At 38.1% G+C, this 19,616-nt stretch overlaps 2 protein-coding genes and 1 pseudogene across 3 annotated transcripts; 2 read left to right on the top strand and 1 right to left on the bottom strand.

The window, feature by feature from the left end:
• Positions 1-488: 488 nt before the first annotated feature.
• On the bottom strand, positions 489-3,183 carry LOC135612087 (large ribosomal subunit protein uL4-like). The gene is made up of 2 exons (XM_065107881.1): positions 2,001-3,183; positions 489-759 (listed from the first exon to the last, which is right to left on the bottom strand). Exons 1-2 carry the CDS (start codon positions 3,105-3,107, stop codon positions 646-648), a joined length of 1,221 nt encoding a protein of 406 aa, XP_064963953.1. The 5' UTR covers positions 3,108-3,183; the 3' UTR covers positions 489-645.
• Positions 3,184-4,840: 1,657 nt separating this feature from the next.
• LOC135612088 (uncharacterized) lies at positions 4,841-14,898 on the top strand (annotated as a pseudogene).
• Positions 14,899-15,524: 626 nt separating this feature from the next.
• On the top strand, positions 15,525-19,166 carry LOC135612089 (sec-independent protein translocase protein TATA, chloroplastic-like). Of its 2 annotated transcripts, none has more exons than XM_065107882.1 (3): positions 15,525-15,912; positions 17,773-17,955; positions 18,713-19,166. In XM_065107882.1, exons 1-2 carry the CDS (start codon positions 15,595-15,597, stop codon positions 17,914-17,916), a joined length of 462 nt encoding a protein of 153 aa, XP_064963954.1. In that variant the 5' UTR covers positions 15,525-15,594; the 3' UTR covers positions 17,917-17,955; positions 18,713-19,166. The 2 variants fall into 2 exon arrangements, with proteins under 2 accessions (XP_064963954.1, XP_064963955.1); XM_065107883.1 differs by having other exon boundaries at positions 18,716-19,166.
• Positions 19,167-19,616: the final 450 nt, after the last annotated feature.

The following is a 19,616-nucleotide window of genomic DNA, read 5'->3' on the forward strand; positions in this document are numbered from 1 at the left end:
ATCATAACTAGAAGTTGATGTATAATGTCAATTTAGTTCTGTATCAGAGTAATGCCACAGTAATGATCAGTTCATAAGATTAGATGTTTATGTACTATCATTATCATCAACTTTGAAGTTGTTCAAAGTCCTAAGCCTTCTTCGGACCAACAACCTGTTCACATGTGATGGCAAATGGATTCACACGTCCTCAGCCTTCAGAACAAGCTGCAGGGAAGCAAAAGCTGAGCCTCGAAGGCTACAATATGGAGCTAAAGTTTCAATCAGAAGACATATGACCCATGTTTTTGAGCTTTAAATCTAATCCAATGCCTCTCGTAGCGAGAATCTTCTGGGGGAACCTTACACTGTTTAATTAAGTACCAATCTCCTACTAATACTTCATTTCGAAATCAAGTGGAGGTAATGGGTAGAAACAGTCGTCAGGCAGAGTCCAGCTACACTAGCAGGTAACAAAATAACAATGGGCAGAGAGAAGAAACAGAATAGGAACATAAACAATCCTTGCATTCAACAAAACATTTGTTCGTTTATCTAAGCAAGCACGGTTCTGAAATGACAACATAAACATGTCCATGCAAGGTTCTTACTCAATGCCTGAACCAAATTGGTTAAAAGAATTCCCTCTTACCACTCAATGATCGATCACTGTGTCACGCCAAGCCACTTGGAGAAGTTGTCGAACTCAGCATAGTCACTGTCGGAGATCATAGTCTTGTACCACGCCCGACCAGCAGCCTTGATCGCAGCAGCTTCCTCCTGGAACAAATTTTAAAAAAAAAAAATCACATTAGTGCGTTGCAAAGGACACAGGTTCTCCGAATAAGATAACATTTCTTTGATACTCTTCATCTCAGAAAGGGTTGGGCCACAAGCAACTCTCTTCTATTGAACCTTCTCCTGTTCGAGTAGATATATTCCTTGACAAAGGCATCCTTGGATGCCTCAACATTAGAAACAGAGAAGATATTGTTTAAAGATCACCCAATCGAGTATGCCACTCTGGTTTAGCACTGGTGCTACATGGTAGGATTTATTAATGACATCTACGACAACAATATCGTAACTAAACCTTTGTCAAGTAGAAACACTACTTTCCATCCACTACTCTCCGTTTTGTCAAGTAGAAACCATACATAATGCTTCTACGGCATCATTGAAAATTTAGCGTGCTTTATACTTTCAACCTTACAACTAACAACTTAATGTATAGTTTATTAGACTTCAGCTACGAACAGGAAGCTAACATCTTAACCCTGCATGTTAGGGTTTTGCACCATCAAGCACAAGACTATCCTAGGCCATGCTGATGACAGGATAAACTATGTAAAATAAACTAGTTACATTAAATACTTGCATTTAATTGCTAGTAACAATAAGTTGCCAGTAAGCTAAGAATAAACGAAAATATAACTCCCCATACAATGTTCCACCCCTCAAGTGGCTATATTTGTCTTGGAATAATAAATACATGTGGGCTTGGTGACAACAGGTCATGCTTTAATAAAGGGTAATAGTATTTGCACATCTTACCATGTTATGCAATTTTAACTTTTAAGTAACGAAAATTGTACAAACAATAACATGATTTGACATGACAAACAATAATTGCAATCAAGGAACTATTCCACAGAAATTAACCACAGCTTGAAAAAACGAACGTATTTAGAGTTTCAAACATTATATGTGCCGCACGAATTCTAATCCAGACCATAAATTTCATCTTAAACGCTGATGTCAAATAGTAGTTTAATTGTCAAAACTAATGATGAGAAGCTTGCTACTGTTTTAGATCATACCAAATGCAAGGTCCTAGCAGATGGACAGCATGAAAGGAAAAAAAACACAGAAATGATATTTTCAAAAAGTATTGAGCAACAATTATCAACAAATGAAGCAAAAATCTGATACTATATTAAATAATAATAAGTACTGCTAAATAGATTGATTAGCACATATAGAATAAACAAGAACACTACAATGACAGCAAAATGCAGTACCTTGGGGAGCTGGGTCCTCTTCTCGTCGAGCTTCTCCTTCTTGGCCTTGACCCGCTGGGCCTCAGCGAGCAGAGCCATCCTCCTGGCGGTCTTGGCATAGGGGTTCAGCTTCAAAAGGGTGTAGAGATTCTTCAGCGGGTTCTTCTTCAGAGTGTGCCTCTTCACCTCCTTCTTGATCGGTCGCACCACCGACTGCACCTCATCAGAGTTTATAATCCTCGAGAGATCAGCATTCAGCATCTTGGACCTCGGCAGCACGTACCCCTTCTTCTTCTCAGATGGCTTGTCGAAGGAACCGAACACAGAGTCCAGCTTCTCAAAGGCGGATTTGGTCCAGATGATGAACCTGCCGATGTGGCCTCCCGGTGCCAACTTCAGAAGATTGAGGCGCTCCACATTGGCCACATCGACGCCAGGAATGTTACGGAAAGCCTTAACGATCTTGGAGCCCTCGGTGCCGTAGACGATCAAGGGACCCTTGCGCGAGATATAGCGACGGTTTCTCATCTTTCCCGTCCCGGGGCGAATGCCCTGGCTGTCCTTGGCCTTCTCAGCATCGGGGAGGGCACCGATCTGCTTGAGGATCTTGATGGCGGAGGCAGTCTTCTCCACGCCCTCGACGGAGTCGGAGACCACGAGGGGGAGCTCGGGAACGGACTCGATGCGGTGACCACGGGCGAGAACGAGGGAAGGGACGGCAGACGCGGCGAGGGCGGAGGCGACGGCGAAGCGGCGCATGTTGATGTTGACGCGGCGGTGCCAGCGGCGCCAGGTCTTGGTGGGGGCGAACATGCGCCCGCCACGGCACATGTTGCCGAAGGCACCCTGGCCGGCGCGGTGGGTGCCTCCACCGGGGACGCGGGGGATTCGGGAGACGGCGCGGCCGGTGCCCCAGGACTCGGCGGATGTCTGGTGCCCGGCGCGCTTGGAGATGGCGTAGGGCTGGCGGCTGTTCTTGGACAGGTTCGCATGAACGAAGCGGACGACGTCAGGGCGGATCGGGGCCTTGAGGACGTCGGGGAGGGGGACGGCGGATGGCGCGTCGGTAGCCATGTCGCCCTCGAGGGCCTGCACGGTGACGAGGGGGCGGACAGCGGCCGATGCCATTGGACGAGGAAGGTGGCGGCCGGGGCTCGGGTTGGGCGAGGCCCGCGTTAGGGTTTCAAGATCGATGGAAGAAAGCCAACGAGGGGTTGGGACTACAGCTGTTATATATGGAGCGACGTGGGGAGTAGGGTTTTGATCGTGACCGTCTGTTTGGCTTTGATCGGTCACTGATGCCATCAGGGAAGCTGCTATTTGGATGAATAGCATATACCTGTTATTGTATATAATGATTTTTAATGTCATGTATATAATGATTTTACCTACTTAAAAGTACATTGTGAATATGTGTAGCATAATGCACATGTAACTTTCTTTTATTGATTGCAAGGAATTAATTTACTTGAATTAATTCTTTAGTTTTTACTTGGTTTTATTATTTATTTATTGATTATACATCCATTTATTTGTGCTCATTTTGTAAAGAAATAACAAGAAGAATAAGAATGTTCAAAACAACTTTATGTCTTTATTCAGTTTTTGAATCCAATCAACTAAAATATTTATTTGAGTTGAGATTTATAATATAACAATATCAATCGAATATTCTATTTCAGTTGATTTGACTATTTCTTCTAACCTTAGACATATATAACAGTCACATTTGAGGTTCTTTATCATGCAAAGTATAGAGATTATCTTGGTGAATTGAATTCTAGTCGATCATATTTATTTCACTTCTACAAAGAAAATTAGAAAATAAGATCCAAATCACATTTGGTTTATTCAACACATTCATCAGATTACTAACTTACTGATGTTCTTATTACATTGCTTTTGCAAATAAAAAATAACCTCTCTTAAAAAAAAAGTATCATTTTATGAGTTAAATAAATAAATTAATGAAAGACGGATTTAGAGTTAAATAAATCATCTAAGCTAATTGATGCTAGATAGAAAAAATTTTGATAATTAATTTTAATCCATCAAGTGATCATATGTATAAAAGAAAAAAAGATCAAATCAACCTTCGCTAAGCAATAATACGAGGGTGGTTATGATATGTTGATCTCGATAAATTATAAGATCATTTTGTCTAATCCTATTGACCCTTGTGAATTATTGTGCATGGCAGATTATTCAGGCCTATCCCCTATATCGATCTCCATGGATAACAGTTTATGGGAGATCATTCGAGCTTGTTATGACAAGGCACAAAAGGAGGGATGTTCAAGTTATTACAAAAGATTTCCTCAATCGATCAGGTATAAAAGTCAAATATCACTCCCAAAATCTTCCATATTCTATACGGTCTCAAAAATTAATTTAAGTATCGAAAAGATCGAATCGAGAAACTCTAGACTCCCTCCGAGTGTATCGTATCAATCGTCTCGTCTAATCGTTTAGAGAGTTTCTCCTCAACAATTATAAAACATAATTTACCTTCTATAAATTATCAAAGTCAATTTGTCCATCCACTATGATGGCAGAGAGCTATGCATAGTGAACATGTTATCAATGTGATTTCCAAGTTCCCAGTAGGGTTAGGTTGACCAAGTCAACCTTGATTGGCATCTAATGCACAGTATTATTAGCTGTAACGACAGAGTCCTGTGCACAGTAATTTCTGTGAGGGAGACGTGAAGCTGCCCTAAAATGAATGCAGCGGGTGCATCTACAACCGTTCATCGTAAGAATCTCCAATCTTGAAGCGCAGATCGCCGTTGGATGAAGTCCAAGTTTCAACAGGTGGAAGGTTAATTTGGAATTAGAACGGTTCAAATCTCGATGCTTCTCTCTCTCCATCTCTCTACCTCGATCTCTCGATCTCCGGAGGCGTCATCACATCCCTCTCTCTCGGAAGAAACCCCAACCCAAACTTTTCGGAATACTTCGATCGCAGACTCGCTTAGCGACCTCCAGACCGAGAGGGGAAAGCGGTGCCTCCGCCGTAGCCGGTGGATATATTTCCTCTTGGAGGTTTTCGTGGAGGCAGCTCTACTGATCTGGGAGCTCGGTGGGATTCGCTGGATGCGATCCGGGATCGGCAGGTTGAACGAACGAGATGGAGGCGTCCCTGCAGGTCTTGGCGTTTTGGGTGGTGATCTTGGTTTGGTCCTTCGCATCCGCTTCTTCTTCTGGCCCGGAGGATTTCCGCCGAGCGTAAGTGTGATCTGTTTTCATGGTTTTTCGTTTTGCGAAATCGTTAGGGTAGTGTGCGCGAATCGATGGAAAGAATGGTTTTGATGCGGCATGATGAGATCTTTTAGCTGATTTCTGACTGTGCCTGTCGATTATAGCAAATGCTATCATAATTACAAGGGCATTATGTATATCCTATGCAACTCGGGGAATAAAGCCTAATAGTCCATTTTACTGCACCAAGGAAGATTATACTGCTCAACATTTAACCTTTCCTTTTGGTTGACTTAGTAGGGAACCGACCAACGGTTCTTTTATCTTTGGTCTTAGCTTGATACCTGTTTTGCAGGTTTCCTATTGTGGAGCCAGATTCGGAACATACTAAACTGCGTCTTGCAAGAGAGGGTTTGGAGGCAATTCAAAGAATTACTACCCCTATTGCTGCTGTCGCAGTAAGCACTAAGTTTATCTCTCGAGTCCGTTGCAAATTATAAGATGTTTGAGATTTATAGATTTGGTCTCACACAATTTACAGTGTGCGAGGATGGGGTCATGCAAGTTTTAGTTCTGCTTATTGCATCGTTACATTCTTTTTTCACTCAAATTCACATACACAAGTTCATTCTTTTTGATTTTGTGATTTATGATTATGGCTGCGATAGGAAGGGGCCATGATGAGAACAGTATTTTATACATTTCAACTATGTGAGCATTTTGGGGCTCTATCACGAGTATATTCTTGGGTATTTTTAATGCTTATTTCTTCTTATTATATAGATTTAATCAATTAACTTATTATCTTTGGATGATTTTAGAAATAATTGCTATATAGAGATAACGTATTGTCATATTTTTTTTTATTAATTTCCCTACATTTTAGTTATATTTTTATTTTAAAATAATATTTTTGCCAATTCCAACACTACCAATGTGGTCTTGCTGGTCCCACCAATTCCATTGATTCATCTCCAGCTTATCCCGATCTTGATTCAAATTTTGCAACTATGATTTCTTCTCTCAAAAGTTCTTTTACTACCTATCATGTTGGAGTCTTCTTCAGTAAGTTCACATGATCCCTCTCCTTGAATCTATTCCAGTGATTTAAAAAGCGCTAGGCGCCAAGGTCCAAAAACACCTGAGGTGCTAGGTGCTCGCCCGAGCGAAGCGAGACGCTAAGATATAAAAATATATAATATAATTAATAAATATAATTATTTAAAATTTTAAATAAAAATATGTTATTAAATTAAGAAAATCTAAAATCTAAAATACAAAATCAAAATAATATATTATTAATATAATAAATACAAATACTATTATTAGTATACTGTTAACAGTATACAGAAGGAGAAGAAGGAAGAGGAGTGTAAGGGGGTGCTGACTGAGAAAAGAGGTAGCGGCAGCGGGAGCAGGAGCGGCGATAGCGACGAGCAGCGGGAGCGGGGGTGGCAACGAGCAGGGTTAGGGTTGGGCAGCGACAGTTGATATCGGTGCTTTAGTTGGTTCGATTGAACCAACTAAAGCATCGGAGACCGAACCAGACCTAAAACGCTGGTTCGGTCGCCTGGTTTAACCCAGGCGCTCGCCCGAAGCGCCCAGCGCCTGGGCTTGGGCGAGCGCCCAGGCGGCGCCTCTTTGAAGCGCGCCGCTTGGAAGTGAAGCGCGGTGCTCGGGCCTCGCCTCGCCTTGCCCGAGCACCTTTTTAAATCACTGATCTATTCTGCATCATTCTTGCTCATCACCAAATAATATCCTTGAATGGATATGGCTTCACACTTTTTAAGTCATTATGAAAATTTAGTTCTGTAGTAATATTGCCCAATATAATTGTCAATTAGCATCATTTTAATCAGTCCCTTATCATAATCTCTCTTTATTTTTTAATAACCATGATTTCTATCTCAGGTTATTGGTCCATATCGCTCAGGCAAATCCTTTCTTCTCAACCAACTTCTCTCCCTTTCTTGTGATGAAGGTGCATTTCTTATTGTTCTTGCTTTAATTTGACAAATTACTTAACGTTAACATTTTTATTGAATATAAATGAATTTTTATGTGCAGGTTTCGGGGTTGGACATATGCGTGATACCAAAACCAAAGGTCAATATACACTGATTTATTCAATATTTACCTTTCCAGTAATTACCAAGCCATATCTTATAATCTTGCATTAGTCAACATTAGTAATTTATTCTTAATATTTCTCTTGTTTGTTGCAAGATCTTGTATTTAGTAAGCAAGCGTCTTTTGATACAGGCATTTGGGTTTGGGGAACACCGGTGGAATTGGATATTGATGGAACAAAAGTATCTGTATTGTACCTAGATACAGAAGGATTTGAAAGTGTTGGCAAATCAAATGTATATGATGACAGGTAATACCAAAATTTACATCATTAATTTTGCTACAAAATACAATCATGTTAACTTTGTCCTTGACTTCTACAGGATCTTTGCGCTGGCTACAGTAATGAGCTCTGTTCTCATTTATAATCTTCCTGAGACGGTTTGTTATTTATCTGGATTTAATGAGTCTACAATTGGTGCTACCGACTTCTTTTTTCTATGCTAGATGAGATTTTATCCACTTATGATCTCTATTCTTCAAATTTCTGTTTCATGTTGTAGATTCGCGAGGCTGATATATCTCGGCTCTCATTTGCTGTTGAAATTGCAGAAGAATTTTATGGAAGGTCTAAATTTGAATTCTGTTAGTGCAAAAATTTTGTTATTGTTAGTTTGTTGATTTTTCCTTTCTAATTACTTCTGGATTTTGCTCATCTGTTGCTTCATGGAGATCAGGGTGAAGGTAATCTACTGATATTATGTGCTTAGTGGTTTAGATAACCAAATATACTTGTAGTTATTCACAATATGGTGTGTTTATACAGGGGCAAGATGTTGCATTTGAGCCTGCTAAACTCTTGTGGCTTATCCAACGAGATTTCCTGCGTAAGTTTATTTTCTTATCTGTTTACTTGAAATAGTTTTAAGTAATAGTGACAATACATGTTAGTAATCGACAAAAAGTTTTAAAAGGCTAACAAGTAGGCAACAACAGCAACAACCACCATAACAAAAGATAGACTAGAACATCAGGACAACTGTTACTGGAAAAGAAAAAATATGATGTAATGGAAGATTCTGCCAAGAATATGAGACTACAGAAGATTCTGCAAAACAGTTTTTAGACAATAGGTGCTACTACCTAGGTTTGCAAAGTGAGACACCCTGTATTAGTTAGCATTTGCAGAAGTATATATACAACTAGTATTTTACATAATCTACGATATAATGTTATAATAAGAGAGTAACATGTCAAGCAACCTGAAAAGGTCTTTTGATCCATGGACAACTTCTAACATTTTTAATGACTAAAGTGATTTGATTTTAATGTTCTTTTTACATCTCGGATTTTGTTTGATAGTAATTTGACATGTATGTTGTATTTGAAGTAGTCCAGCAGATTATACATTGGTTGATGTGGTTGATACTTTGCAGTGCCAAGTGAATCAGAGTTTCTCAACTTTTTTTGTTACGTTATGTACCTAGAATTTTGAGTAATGCACTTTGATTTATCAGAACATTGAGATGCCATTTATCCCTTTTATGTCTGCATTAAAATTTTACCATCTCTTCATGGCTAGTTCACTAAAAATTATATATTTTGATTATGCAGAAGGGAAGTCTGTTCAAGAAATGGTGAACGAAGCCCTTCGGCGCATACCAAATAATAATGGTCAGTCTTATCTGATTGTCACTTCATTTTCATTTGCCATTTATGGGAATCTTATGAAGTTACCTTAGTATTTATATTCAATATTTTTTATGGTTTCAGGAGATAGAAACATTGATCAGGTATGGTCCAACTGTTAATTCTTACTTTTATGTATAAATGAACAATATTTGAAAATTGTCCTTCCCTGCTCTTTTGAAGCCTCTTGGCTCTTTTGTTAACATTAATATCATTTTTAATAGAGTTGTGTTTAGTGAGCTCTCCTATGTTTTCTTAAAAACCTTTGCTATCCATTTTGATGTGGTGAATCAGGTTAACCAAATTCGAGATTCCTTAGCAATAATGGGTGACAATAGTACTGCCTTTAGCCTACCACAGGTAAACATTGGTTATCGTTGATAATATCACAGTTTATCTTAGTCAATGATTATATAATTTGGAGATTTTGATCTTTTGCAGAAGTCTTCTTTGGTATGCCCATTTAATTTCCTTAATAAAAGGGCATTTTTATTGTTAAACTTTGTTACAATAAGCATTAATTGCCTCTTATTTGTTAATGTTTCTGGATGACATCATGTCTTGTTGTTTTATTGCATATGATCAGGCATCAGCTATGCCTAGACGGACTTGGTTTTACTGTTGCTACTGGAATGTGGACTGTGTTCAACAATTGTGAAATCTGAGATTATTATTGGTTATTTAGTAATAAAAATGAATATATTCTGAATGATAATTGAGATTCTTAGTTTTCATACGTGCTTAAATCCAGGATTGTTTTATTAAAAGGCTCATCACACTTGGTTTTGTGTATAAATCATAGATATTTTGTTAATGCATTATTTTTTGCTTACTTGCCCTTATAGCTAACTATAAGAATTATCATCTAAGTAGTTAATGGAAATTGTTACACAGTTGTGATGTGGGCCATAAGTGCAGTTGCACACACAATAACAAGATTTTTCTAGTAATTCTGTAACTCTGTTCCATGGTACATGTTGTGATGCCTGCAAGATTGCATATTCACTGAATCATGGTTCTCAATCTTGGATACCAGAACCATCCCTGTCCCTGGCTGGCCAGCATGGGTCTAGTACACATGGCATACCAATTTATGCTGGTATATACTGCAGTACTCGAAGGGGAGGGGAGGAGAATGAGAAGGAGAAGCGGAGGACGAGGAGAGGAGGAGGAGATGATGAAGGGATGAGGAGGAGGAGACGAGGAGGGGATGAGGACAAGGAGGAGAGGAGATGGATGAGGACTCAATTTTCTTTTAAGTATCCATGTTTCATGTGTCTTAGCTTTTGCAACATTCATGGGCTTAAAAGCTCTTTTATTTTTTTCTTATGTTGTTATTGTCATTAGTTGATAGTATATTAGTTAACTTTCTGATAGTTTATTGTTTGAATTGGAATGTGGAACCTGCCATCATTGTGTTTTGCTGCCCTCACTTGGACGTTGGAAGTTATTCTTTTATGCTTCTATAAGTTAACATATGCTCTAATATACATTTCCTGCAATTTGTTACTTTATGATCTGACAAGAGCCTTGAAACTTCTGACAGCCTCATCTTCAAAGGACAAAACTTTGCGATATGAAGGACACTGAGCTGGATCAGTTGTATGTGAAAAGAAGGGATCAGTTGAAAAAACTTGTTGCAACCATTATACGTCCAAAAGTTGTCCAGGGAAAACCTCTAAATGGAAAGGATTTTGTAGCTTTCCTAGAGCAGGTGCTTTTGCATGAATTTGTGTCCATTCCACAAGTTATCTGTTTGTTACTGTTCCTATGCTTGGATACTTGATGTGGTTTTCATGCACAAATTAAAACCATTAAACTTGAATTTGAAGTATCGAGCATCATAAGTAGCTCTAATTATTGCATCCATTGTTTCTTTTCAGATTCTTGACGCCCTGAATAATGGAGAAATTCCATCCACAGGTTCTATTGTTGAAGTATTTAACAAGGTGATTCTTGACCATTGTTTGAAATTATACAGTCAACAGATGGACATTTTGCGGCTACCAGTACAAGAGAACAGGCTGCAGGAAGTTCATGAAGAATCAAAGGCTGAAGCAAAAAAGTTGTTTGATCAACAACATTTTGGTCGGCATCATGCTGAAAGATCTGTTCTAAAACTTGACGATGAGATACAAAAGGTGCAACAATGTGTTCAATGCTAGAAGTTTTGCATAGACATACTAAATCAGAGCTCTCCAAGAGCTACGCCAGCATTATTTTTTCACTTCACTCACATAAGGGGACTAAATAGGTGAAAAAATTGGCAAATACAGGCAGTTGGAATTGCAAATGTTTTGCTTGAACTTATGGTTAATACTTAGTGGTGCAGTAGAAGAGCTGCTAGAAATATCTTTGACCCTTAAAATTTTGTAATAGGTTCTGGAATTCAGGTGGCTTTGGAAGATGGATGGTTGCAGAGAAAAAAAAAACTACCAAGAGAAGTCAGACTGGAAACGAAGTATATAATTTGAAAATGAACTGTTCAAGGATATTTAAAAATATATCTTTTCATATTTGTCTTGATCTGTGATTTACTTAAATGGAGACTAATATGTGACTGAATTCAGATCTGAAAGGTTTATAACCTGCTTCCTAATTGAGAGGATTGCAATTGATTTTTGATAGGAAAAGAAGAGCCTAACACTTGGACCAGGGAATTTGAGTTTGTAATTGGACTTTTTGGTTGAGATACTAAAAAAGATGTTAAAACATGCTCTCATATAGATCTGAGTATGAGTATAACTTGTCTATTTTGCATCATTTATAAATTTTAAAAGTGAGATTATGAAATCTGTTCAGGCAATAGTGTTGCATTGAGCAAATGCATATGAACCTGTAGCTTATGGGCCATATCTGCTCTTATTCAGTTTAGATATTTTTCATGCTTATGAAATTATCTTTGTGCTTACTTGTACAATTGTCTTATCAGGTTTATAAAACATTCCTTCTGGCAAATGAATATCACTCATCAAAATTGTGTGAAGCCAGATACACTGAGTGTGAGGATAAAATGGATCACCTTCAAGTCATGAGACTTCCTTCCATGGCAAAATTCAATGCTGGTTTTCTTCAGTGCAATCAAACTTTTGAAAGAGACTGTGTTGGGCCTTCAAAAGAAACATATAAGCAGAAGATGATGAAGGTAAGATGTCCTGTGACTAATTGTTACAATCAGTTTCCTCTTATTTGATGGGTGAAATATTGACTGTGATTAGATTGTGTTAAAGGAAAGATAACGGTGTCTTTTCAATGCTTCAAAGGAAGATTCTGAATTTGGTGGGATTAGCTTATCATAAGAAAATGATGTTATTTCACTTCTGAAATACTTTGCTATGAGCTACGTTAACTGGATATAATCTTATTGCCAGCAGGGATATGTATTAGATGCTCCATTAGTTGCATATGTTAATGTGTTTAGATTTGTTTCTGATAGTACCATTTCTGCTGAATTATGTGCCAAAAGAAGTGGGTTGATTTGACACAAGGCTGATGAACCTGAACGGCCGGGCCCAGTCTTATCCTCAGAAGTTCAAATCTTGCCTTGCCCTGTTGTAAACTATAAATGGACCAGTCCCACCCAGATCCTCTGGCTTGGTTTGAGCAACCAAGTCTCTGGTCTGAGTCCTGCTAATTCAACTTGCATTGGGCCTAGGTCCAGCCAGTTGACACATATAGCAGCATGTTCTTTTTCTTTTTTATTTAAATAAACACCTCTTCAGCTAAATTCTTGCTTGTTGCTCGTTGTATTATGGTTTCTCACATCCTTGCGACAACCTGAAGTAATGAAACCACTTCAACCTCACCCTCATTTACCTTACCATGAAGTTCATCTAATTGGCGTATCCACACTTCATACCGCAACCCAAAATATTCCAGTTTCCGGGTACTTATGGTCTAAACTATGCATTCAGTTGATAGGTGGTTCACTGGCATCCAGTTTGCTGTTATGCAGGATCACATGGTATAAAAAGATGGTGACATCCCAAAATATAGAGAGGATCATTTGACAATGCAAGACAAATTTAGAATTGTAGAATACTAATGATTTTTTGCATTATTAGTGATTTTGGTTAGCAGCTGGGCTCCTAGTACTGTGTTCGAGGAAGGTGTTCTGTGTTGCATTTCATTCATTTGCATAAGGAATTAGGATATGTGGAAGTCATTACTAAAACTTAGTGGTGGCCTAAGTTTGAGAATATCAAATATTTTAGTTTTGACTCAACCTGGTGAGTTTTTTGTTTGTTGTATATACTTAAGAAGTATTCTGAGAGTGTGCTAATTTAGAATTGTCTTATGATCTATCAAAATTGGCAGGTGATGAATCAAGGGATTCTTTGGTTGTTATATTTATAAGTTTGACGATCTTTCTATGCTTCAATTTAGGAATTTATGTGATTCTTTGTGAATTGTGATGTTACGAGTATTTGAGGATAAGAAGAGGATGTACTTGTTTCTGTTTTTTTTTTCTTTTGTTTGCGACATTTTTGGTATGATTTTATCATTTTATGACATTTATAATCTGTATTAGATTATGCAATCAAGATTCACTAGAGACGTGTTTCTCTAACTAATGTCTGACACCTTCTGTTAGAGATGTGTTCAAGGTTGTAATAATCTAAACTAATTACTATGTGAAAATCAGCTAATCAGGTTAACTGCTATTATTGTTTGCTTGAGAAAAACCGTTCTGGGCTCTTCTTCAGATGATTCGTAATCTTGTCAGTGAACCAAATGAATTGTTTCTGATCATGACTTTGGATTTTCTTCAGATGCTTGGAAAATCTCGGTCCCTTTTCATCAAGGACTACAATCAAAGACTCTCAAATTGGTTGGTGACTTTCTCACTTATTGTGGCCATAGTGGGTCGATTTATCATCAAGTTTATTTTGTTGGAGATTTCTGGTTGGCTGATGTTCATCTTCTTGGAGACATACACAAGAATGTTCTGGTCATCAGAATCACTGTATTACAATCCTGCTTGGCACATTATTGTGTCTACATGGGAGACTATAGTTTATAGCCCTATTCTTGATTTGGACAGGCAAGACTTTCTCCATTTCTTGTCATAGTTTCAACTGACATTTTGATCACACTGCAGATTACTTACCATATTAAACAACCTTTTTCACTGATCTTTTTATCTTTATATTTGCAATACTGGAACAGATGGGCAATTCCAATTGGTGTATTGCTTCTTGTTCTGCTTGTATACTGGCGGTGTTATGGTAGGAGGAAACATGGGTCTCGTTCGCTGTTGCCACTGTACAATAGCCGCCAAAAAGCTGGTTCCAATCGTCCAAGAACAGATTAAATGAAGCCTCCTGATGATACTCCAGTATTCAGCTTCTTAAGGTAGCAAACATGTTATACATTCATCTTGGACGGGCCTTGTTTTTATGGTGCCTGGCCAATGCTCACAATCATCTGGGCATGCAAGATATGGTTACAGATGAAAAGCTTCAAAGCATCCTACATATGATATTAAGCGTTTTTTTGGGTCATGAAATTTGCAGATTGCTTCACAGATTGGTGTTTTTTATTTAATATTCTTTTGCCATGAGCACCACAATCTTCTCTGTGCTACTATCTGTTCAAGTTTCTATCATCTTTGTCATGTTATTCTCAATATCTGAGACTTGTGATATCATTTGACTTGTGTACCAAAAGAAACTATCAGAATCATTCATCGAATACCCATTCTTATGGCTGCTTGTGAAGAAGCCTTATACATCAAATGTTTGACTACTTCTGTCATTTGTCTGTTCGATCTCCGCCGACATGAACTGTTGAAATTTATTTCTTGATGAATAGATGTATCTAATTGCAGATGAAGATTCATTTTATGTGGAAACTATTTTTTTTTCTTTTCAGCTATGCTTGTGGCAATGTATATACTACATATATTTTGGCAAAATGTTCAATTACATCTTCAGTCAATACTCTTTTATTTTTCTCATTATCATGGATGGTACAGCCGTGCAATTATTTTCATTGGATTTATTGGCAAGCATTGAAATCCTCGTATGCTGCATGACTGGAAGGAGGACCATCATGGTTATTTTTATTGAAACAACACATTTGCTGTGGTACAGAATATAAGATCTATTTAGTGTTGGTATTATGGCTGATGTGTTTACAGTCTTTTCTTTGTAATAAGTCTATATTAATTGACTCATCAACTTTTGTGGTGATACAAATATATTACAATTACAACCATCTTAATTGTGATATATCATGTTTATGGTCAATATAAATCTTCATACTCTACTTCACCTTTTTGTTTCTCCTCTTCCCTATGCTTGTGAAGAAGACTTTATTAGCCCTCGATGGAATATTAATTAGGATATGTGAAAAAGGGCATTGTAGTCTTTTTGAGTAGACAATAAAACGGCCAATAATATTCACCATTTCTATAAAAAGAAAGAAACCGGACCGCTCAAGCATCGGTTTACGTTAGCTACGGTCTGCTCCGAACCGATTAAAATCGACTCAATTGACCGGGCCGGTTCAGTTCCGTCATCCATGGGTCCCACTTCACGGCTGGTAACCCCATGTCAAGAAGTAGGCCAATGGCTGAGAGAGAAATAACAGACACCTGGAAAACGTGAGTGGTTTGCGATCGAGACAGCGGAGCGAACACATCCGGGGAGAGATGGCGGCCATGACCTTCTCTTCTGCATCCCTAATGGCGAGCACGACTCGGCTGCCGATGAAGGCCTTTTCCCTCGGCTCGCCTAACTCCGCGTTCTTCGCCGGCGGCGGAGAGAGGGTGGCCCTCGCGCGGTCGACGCTTGCGTTCGGGCCCCATCCCCGCCTCCGCCGCCACCGGGGCCTCGGGTGCCGCTGCATGTTCGGCCTCGGGGTCCCGGAGCTCGTCGTGATCGCAGGAGTCACCGCGCTCGTCTTCGGCCCGAAGAAACTCCCCGAGATCGGCCGCAGCTTCGGGAAGACCGTCAAGAGCTTCCAACAGGTTCGTCCCTCTCTTTTGCCTCTCGAGGAATTGGTCGGTGGGTTTGTTTCATTCCAGTTGTTCTTAGGGATTGAATGCCCTTTTTTCCTTTGAATCCTGCATCTTGTTTGGTAATCCGGGCTTTGATTCGGGCGTTTGGTTGTCTTTCTATTCTGTTTTATGTGCCTATATTGTAGCGAAACTATTCTGCGTCTGCTGGATCTTGAGAACATCCTTTTTTAGATCAAGATTTAGGATGCTGGATCAACTTTTATGAGTGATGTACCTTATGGTCAATTGAGATCGACTCGGGGTATACAATTTCCTTGTATGAGTTGCCCAAACAACTGAGTATATAACATTAAGGAGTCGCACCTAGGAACTAAGGTTTGAGACAGCATTCCTTGAACATGCCTCTTATCAGTAAATAATTTCTGAGAGAGAGCAGTCTGGTCTACACATACGCAAATAAAATTATGGCCTGACAGGAACACACAGAATTTAGGATTAAGATGTTAGAATATGCAGTTGAAAACTCGGGGCCAAATTCCTCTATCTTGAATGGATATATGCAGGCTAAATCATCAATACTTGCTGATTCTGGATCTCCTATTGTTTGATATGTGGGACACTTCCAAAGCTTCATAATTAGTATAAAAGTGGACTTCTGATAAAACCTGCAAGTATTCTAGCTGCAATCTGGTTCCTCAGCATCAAGTAGTTAGTTGTACTGGTGTCAATCTTTTTTTCAAGCAATGTGGAGTAGCTCCTGCAGGTTACATGTTCCCTAGTCCTTCAGCCACTCTAATCCAATTATACAAGTTACATAAATCAAGCTTGAATTTTCAGTCAAATCAAGAATAGTTATGAGTAACGTAGATGGGATAAGTGGATCCTTTTGTTTAATATGGCCTAATTTATGGCATTAACCTTGTTCTCTTGTGAATTTCACTCAGTTAGTGAGTGGTTATAGTGCAACTATGGTGGTGGACTAAACTGACTGTAGATAGATGCATTAGGACTTAAGATGACATATGATGAGATGCGATGCTTATGCCAATAAGCCACTTGCTGGCTAAAATTCTTGGTGAGACTTTCTATGGATCTTTAGAACATAATCAAAGTTCCCTTTTTGTCTCCTTATTAGTGATGAGATCAACAATGAGTTATTTTATGGTATCTTTTTGAATAATGCAATATTTGACTTCTCTACTTATCGAGATTGCCAAAGTCTTCGTTGTCCATGTTTACACGTTCTGCTTCTGTTAGTAATTTTACTAAAGCATGACCTTTCAAATGCAGGGTCCCCTTTAATTTCACTTACCATCATGGAGAAGATGTGTGGTTATTCTTGTACTTTTGTTTTGATTTCTAAAAAGATACAATCACCCCAGTTATGAAAGCTTTTATGATTCTTCATTAAACATGCAATTTGTGAGGTTGCAACTCAGGATATGATCATACTTGGTTATTTAATTAGTCTCTGGTCATATGTGGTGTATCTGTATGGTTTTATCAGTATCACACCCAGAGTCGAGAATTGATGGTCCCATGGAAGCATAAAATATAATACAAATTAAATTTAGCTGGCCAACTGACATTTTATGATGATTGCTACATTTGCATGCAAGATCATGAACAAGGTTGAGATACTATGGCTGTAAATATTGTAAAATAATCCTAGAATCAGAGTTTTTTCACCGTTGAATAATTGACACTTAAAATGATTCTTTTTCCTGAGGTCGATTAAGAGTATGTAGTCCCTTGGTTATTTTGACTGCATTCTGCATGATATACAGTTCAAGAATCACATCCCTTGGTTATTTTGCTGTTGATGTTTACTTCTTTAATCTTACTGATTAACCTATCTTAAATGCTCAGGCTGCAAAAGAATTTGAAACTGAATTGAAGAAGGGTCCTGAAGATTCAAGTAAATCACCTCCAGCTGAAAGCCTCGACAAAGCCATGAGCAGTGAAGAAGAAAAGGAACTTGAAACCTCAGGCGGCAAAGAGAGCTCCTTATGAGCTGTCGTCGACAACCATTTCTCAGTGTTGTATTATTAGGTATATGGGTTCTTTCTTCTCTTATGCATCAGACATGAGTTTCCGTGGCATTTCTTGAGTTTCTGTTGCTGCTTATAAATTTTCTGGTATCTGAATGGATAAGTAATAAGTTGAGTGATAGTTTATGTCTACCCACTCAAAATTAGTGGTCAATCATTACTTCTGTGGAAATTCTCTTGAAATCCAGAGCCAAATTCACCTGGTAATATGCAAGCAAAGAAATAGTATGGCCAACCGAGCCGAGTGTTTTCTCTTGACCTCTAACCCCCGGAACAATGCTCATATTCAAAAGTGAGTTTCCATGTCACAGGTAGGAATATTGTTGTAGAAGTGTTTTTTTTTCTTTTTCTTTGAGAAAGAAACATGATATGATGGTAGCTTACTACATGAGATACCGTTCCAAAATATACATCAGGAATTACTTCCTATCAAAATTGATAAGACTAAAATAGTCAATTCGGAGGATCCCTTCCTGTTGTTTGTCCGACTTTCGGACGAAAATTGATTATCAGAGTTATAAAAAGGTTTGCTAATCGATCAAATCCTTTTTCTTTTTCTAGGGCTATAGGGTTGGTTTCCTCATAGTAGTAGATTGTTTTATAAATCCAGAAACCTAAGAGAGCATGAAAAGACGAATAAAGAGATATAAGAACTCTTACATTCAACCCGAAACGGTAATTGATAATTTTTCCTTTTCAGAAAAAAAGAAAAATACTTGTACAAAATTATTATGGCTAACCTGCATTTTTTTTTGCAGAAGTTACATATGCTAATCTGCATGTAGCTTCTTTAAGTTGCTTAATGGGCTCTGAATCTGGATTGAAGCCTTGTGTGTTATATCGGTCCTGATGGAGGAGAAGGTATATAACTTTATGGTGTTGTTGGATGCTTGACAAGATGAGTGTAGTAATTATTTTGAAGCGGAGGCAAACAGGAGTAAGGTTATGAGACATGCATGCCACCGTTAGACTTGTGACAAGTTAGATCAAGGAGGTCTAATCTGGTCTAACATTCTATGGGCTCTTAGGGGAATACTTTTTATTATTTTTATGTTGGTCATATCATAATAAAGGACAGGATCGAGATCGATCCATATCCGAATTGGTCATCCATCGAATAAACTTGTTGGATTGTGATTTGGATTAGAAGAATATTATTCTGATTCATATCCATCTTATGGTGAATTACGAGCTTCCAGATGATTGATTTGAGGTTATGTGCAATTAATGTTTGGATGAATGTTAAGGAAAAGATAGGGTTTTAATACTTGGATGGAAAATATGTTATTTCCAAACTTTCCAAGGATAAACTATGTAAAGTGATTGAAAAATATAATAAAATTTTAAGAACATAGAAAATATGAAGGGCGATTTCCTTACAAAAATATTCCTATCTTGGGTATTTTTCAAAAGATATCTCATCTTTATTTTTTTTTCTCAAATAATATTCCTATTTAAAAAAATCTAAAAGACCCCTCAAAAGTTTTTTTCTTCAAATTTTTTCTCCCTTTTTTTTTCTATCAGTTTTCAACTATTTATTATATTACAGCGCTTTCATTTAGATCGTTTATAATATTTTTTAATAATATTTATAGTATTTTATTGATATATTGAAAATACTATAGATCTGTATCACTTTGATTATCATCGCTCATAGATCAT

Source organism: Musa acuminata, chromosome BXJ2-5, assembly GCF_036884655.1.
Source record: "Musa acuminata AAA Group cultivar baxijiao chromosome BXJ2-5, Cavendish_Baxijiao_AAA, whole genome shotgun sequence".
NCBI lineage: Eukaryota > Viridiplantae > Streptophyta > Magnoliopsida > Zingiberales > Musaceae > Musa > Musa acuminata.

What these genes read in the sequence shown, in the direction of transcription:
- LOC135612087 (XM_065107881.1), bottom strand. Translation starts at nt 3,107, where the DNA reads ATGGCATCGGCCGCTGTCCGCCCCCTCGTCACCGTGCAGGCCCTCGAG. An exon ending in AGAGGACCCAGCTCCCCAAG is followed by an intron (nt 760 to 2,000) that starts GTACTGCATTTT and finishes AATTTGTTCCAG; the next exon opens with GAGGAAGCTGCTGCGATCAA.
- LOC135612089 (XM_065107882.1), top strand. Translation starts at nt 15,595, where the DNA reads ATGGCGGCCATGACCTTCTCTTCTGCATCCCTAATGGCGAGCACGACT. An exon ending in CCGTCAAGAGCTTCCAACAG is followed by an intron (nt 15,913 to 17,772) that starts GTTCGTCCCTCT and finishes TTAAATGCTCAG; the next exon opens with GCTGCAAAAGAATTTGAAAC.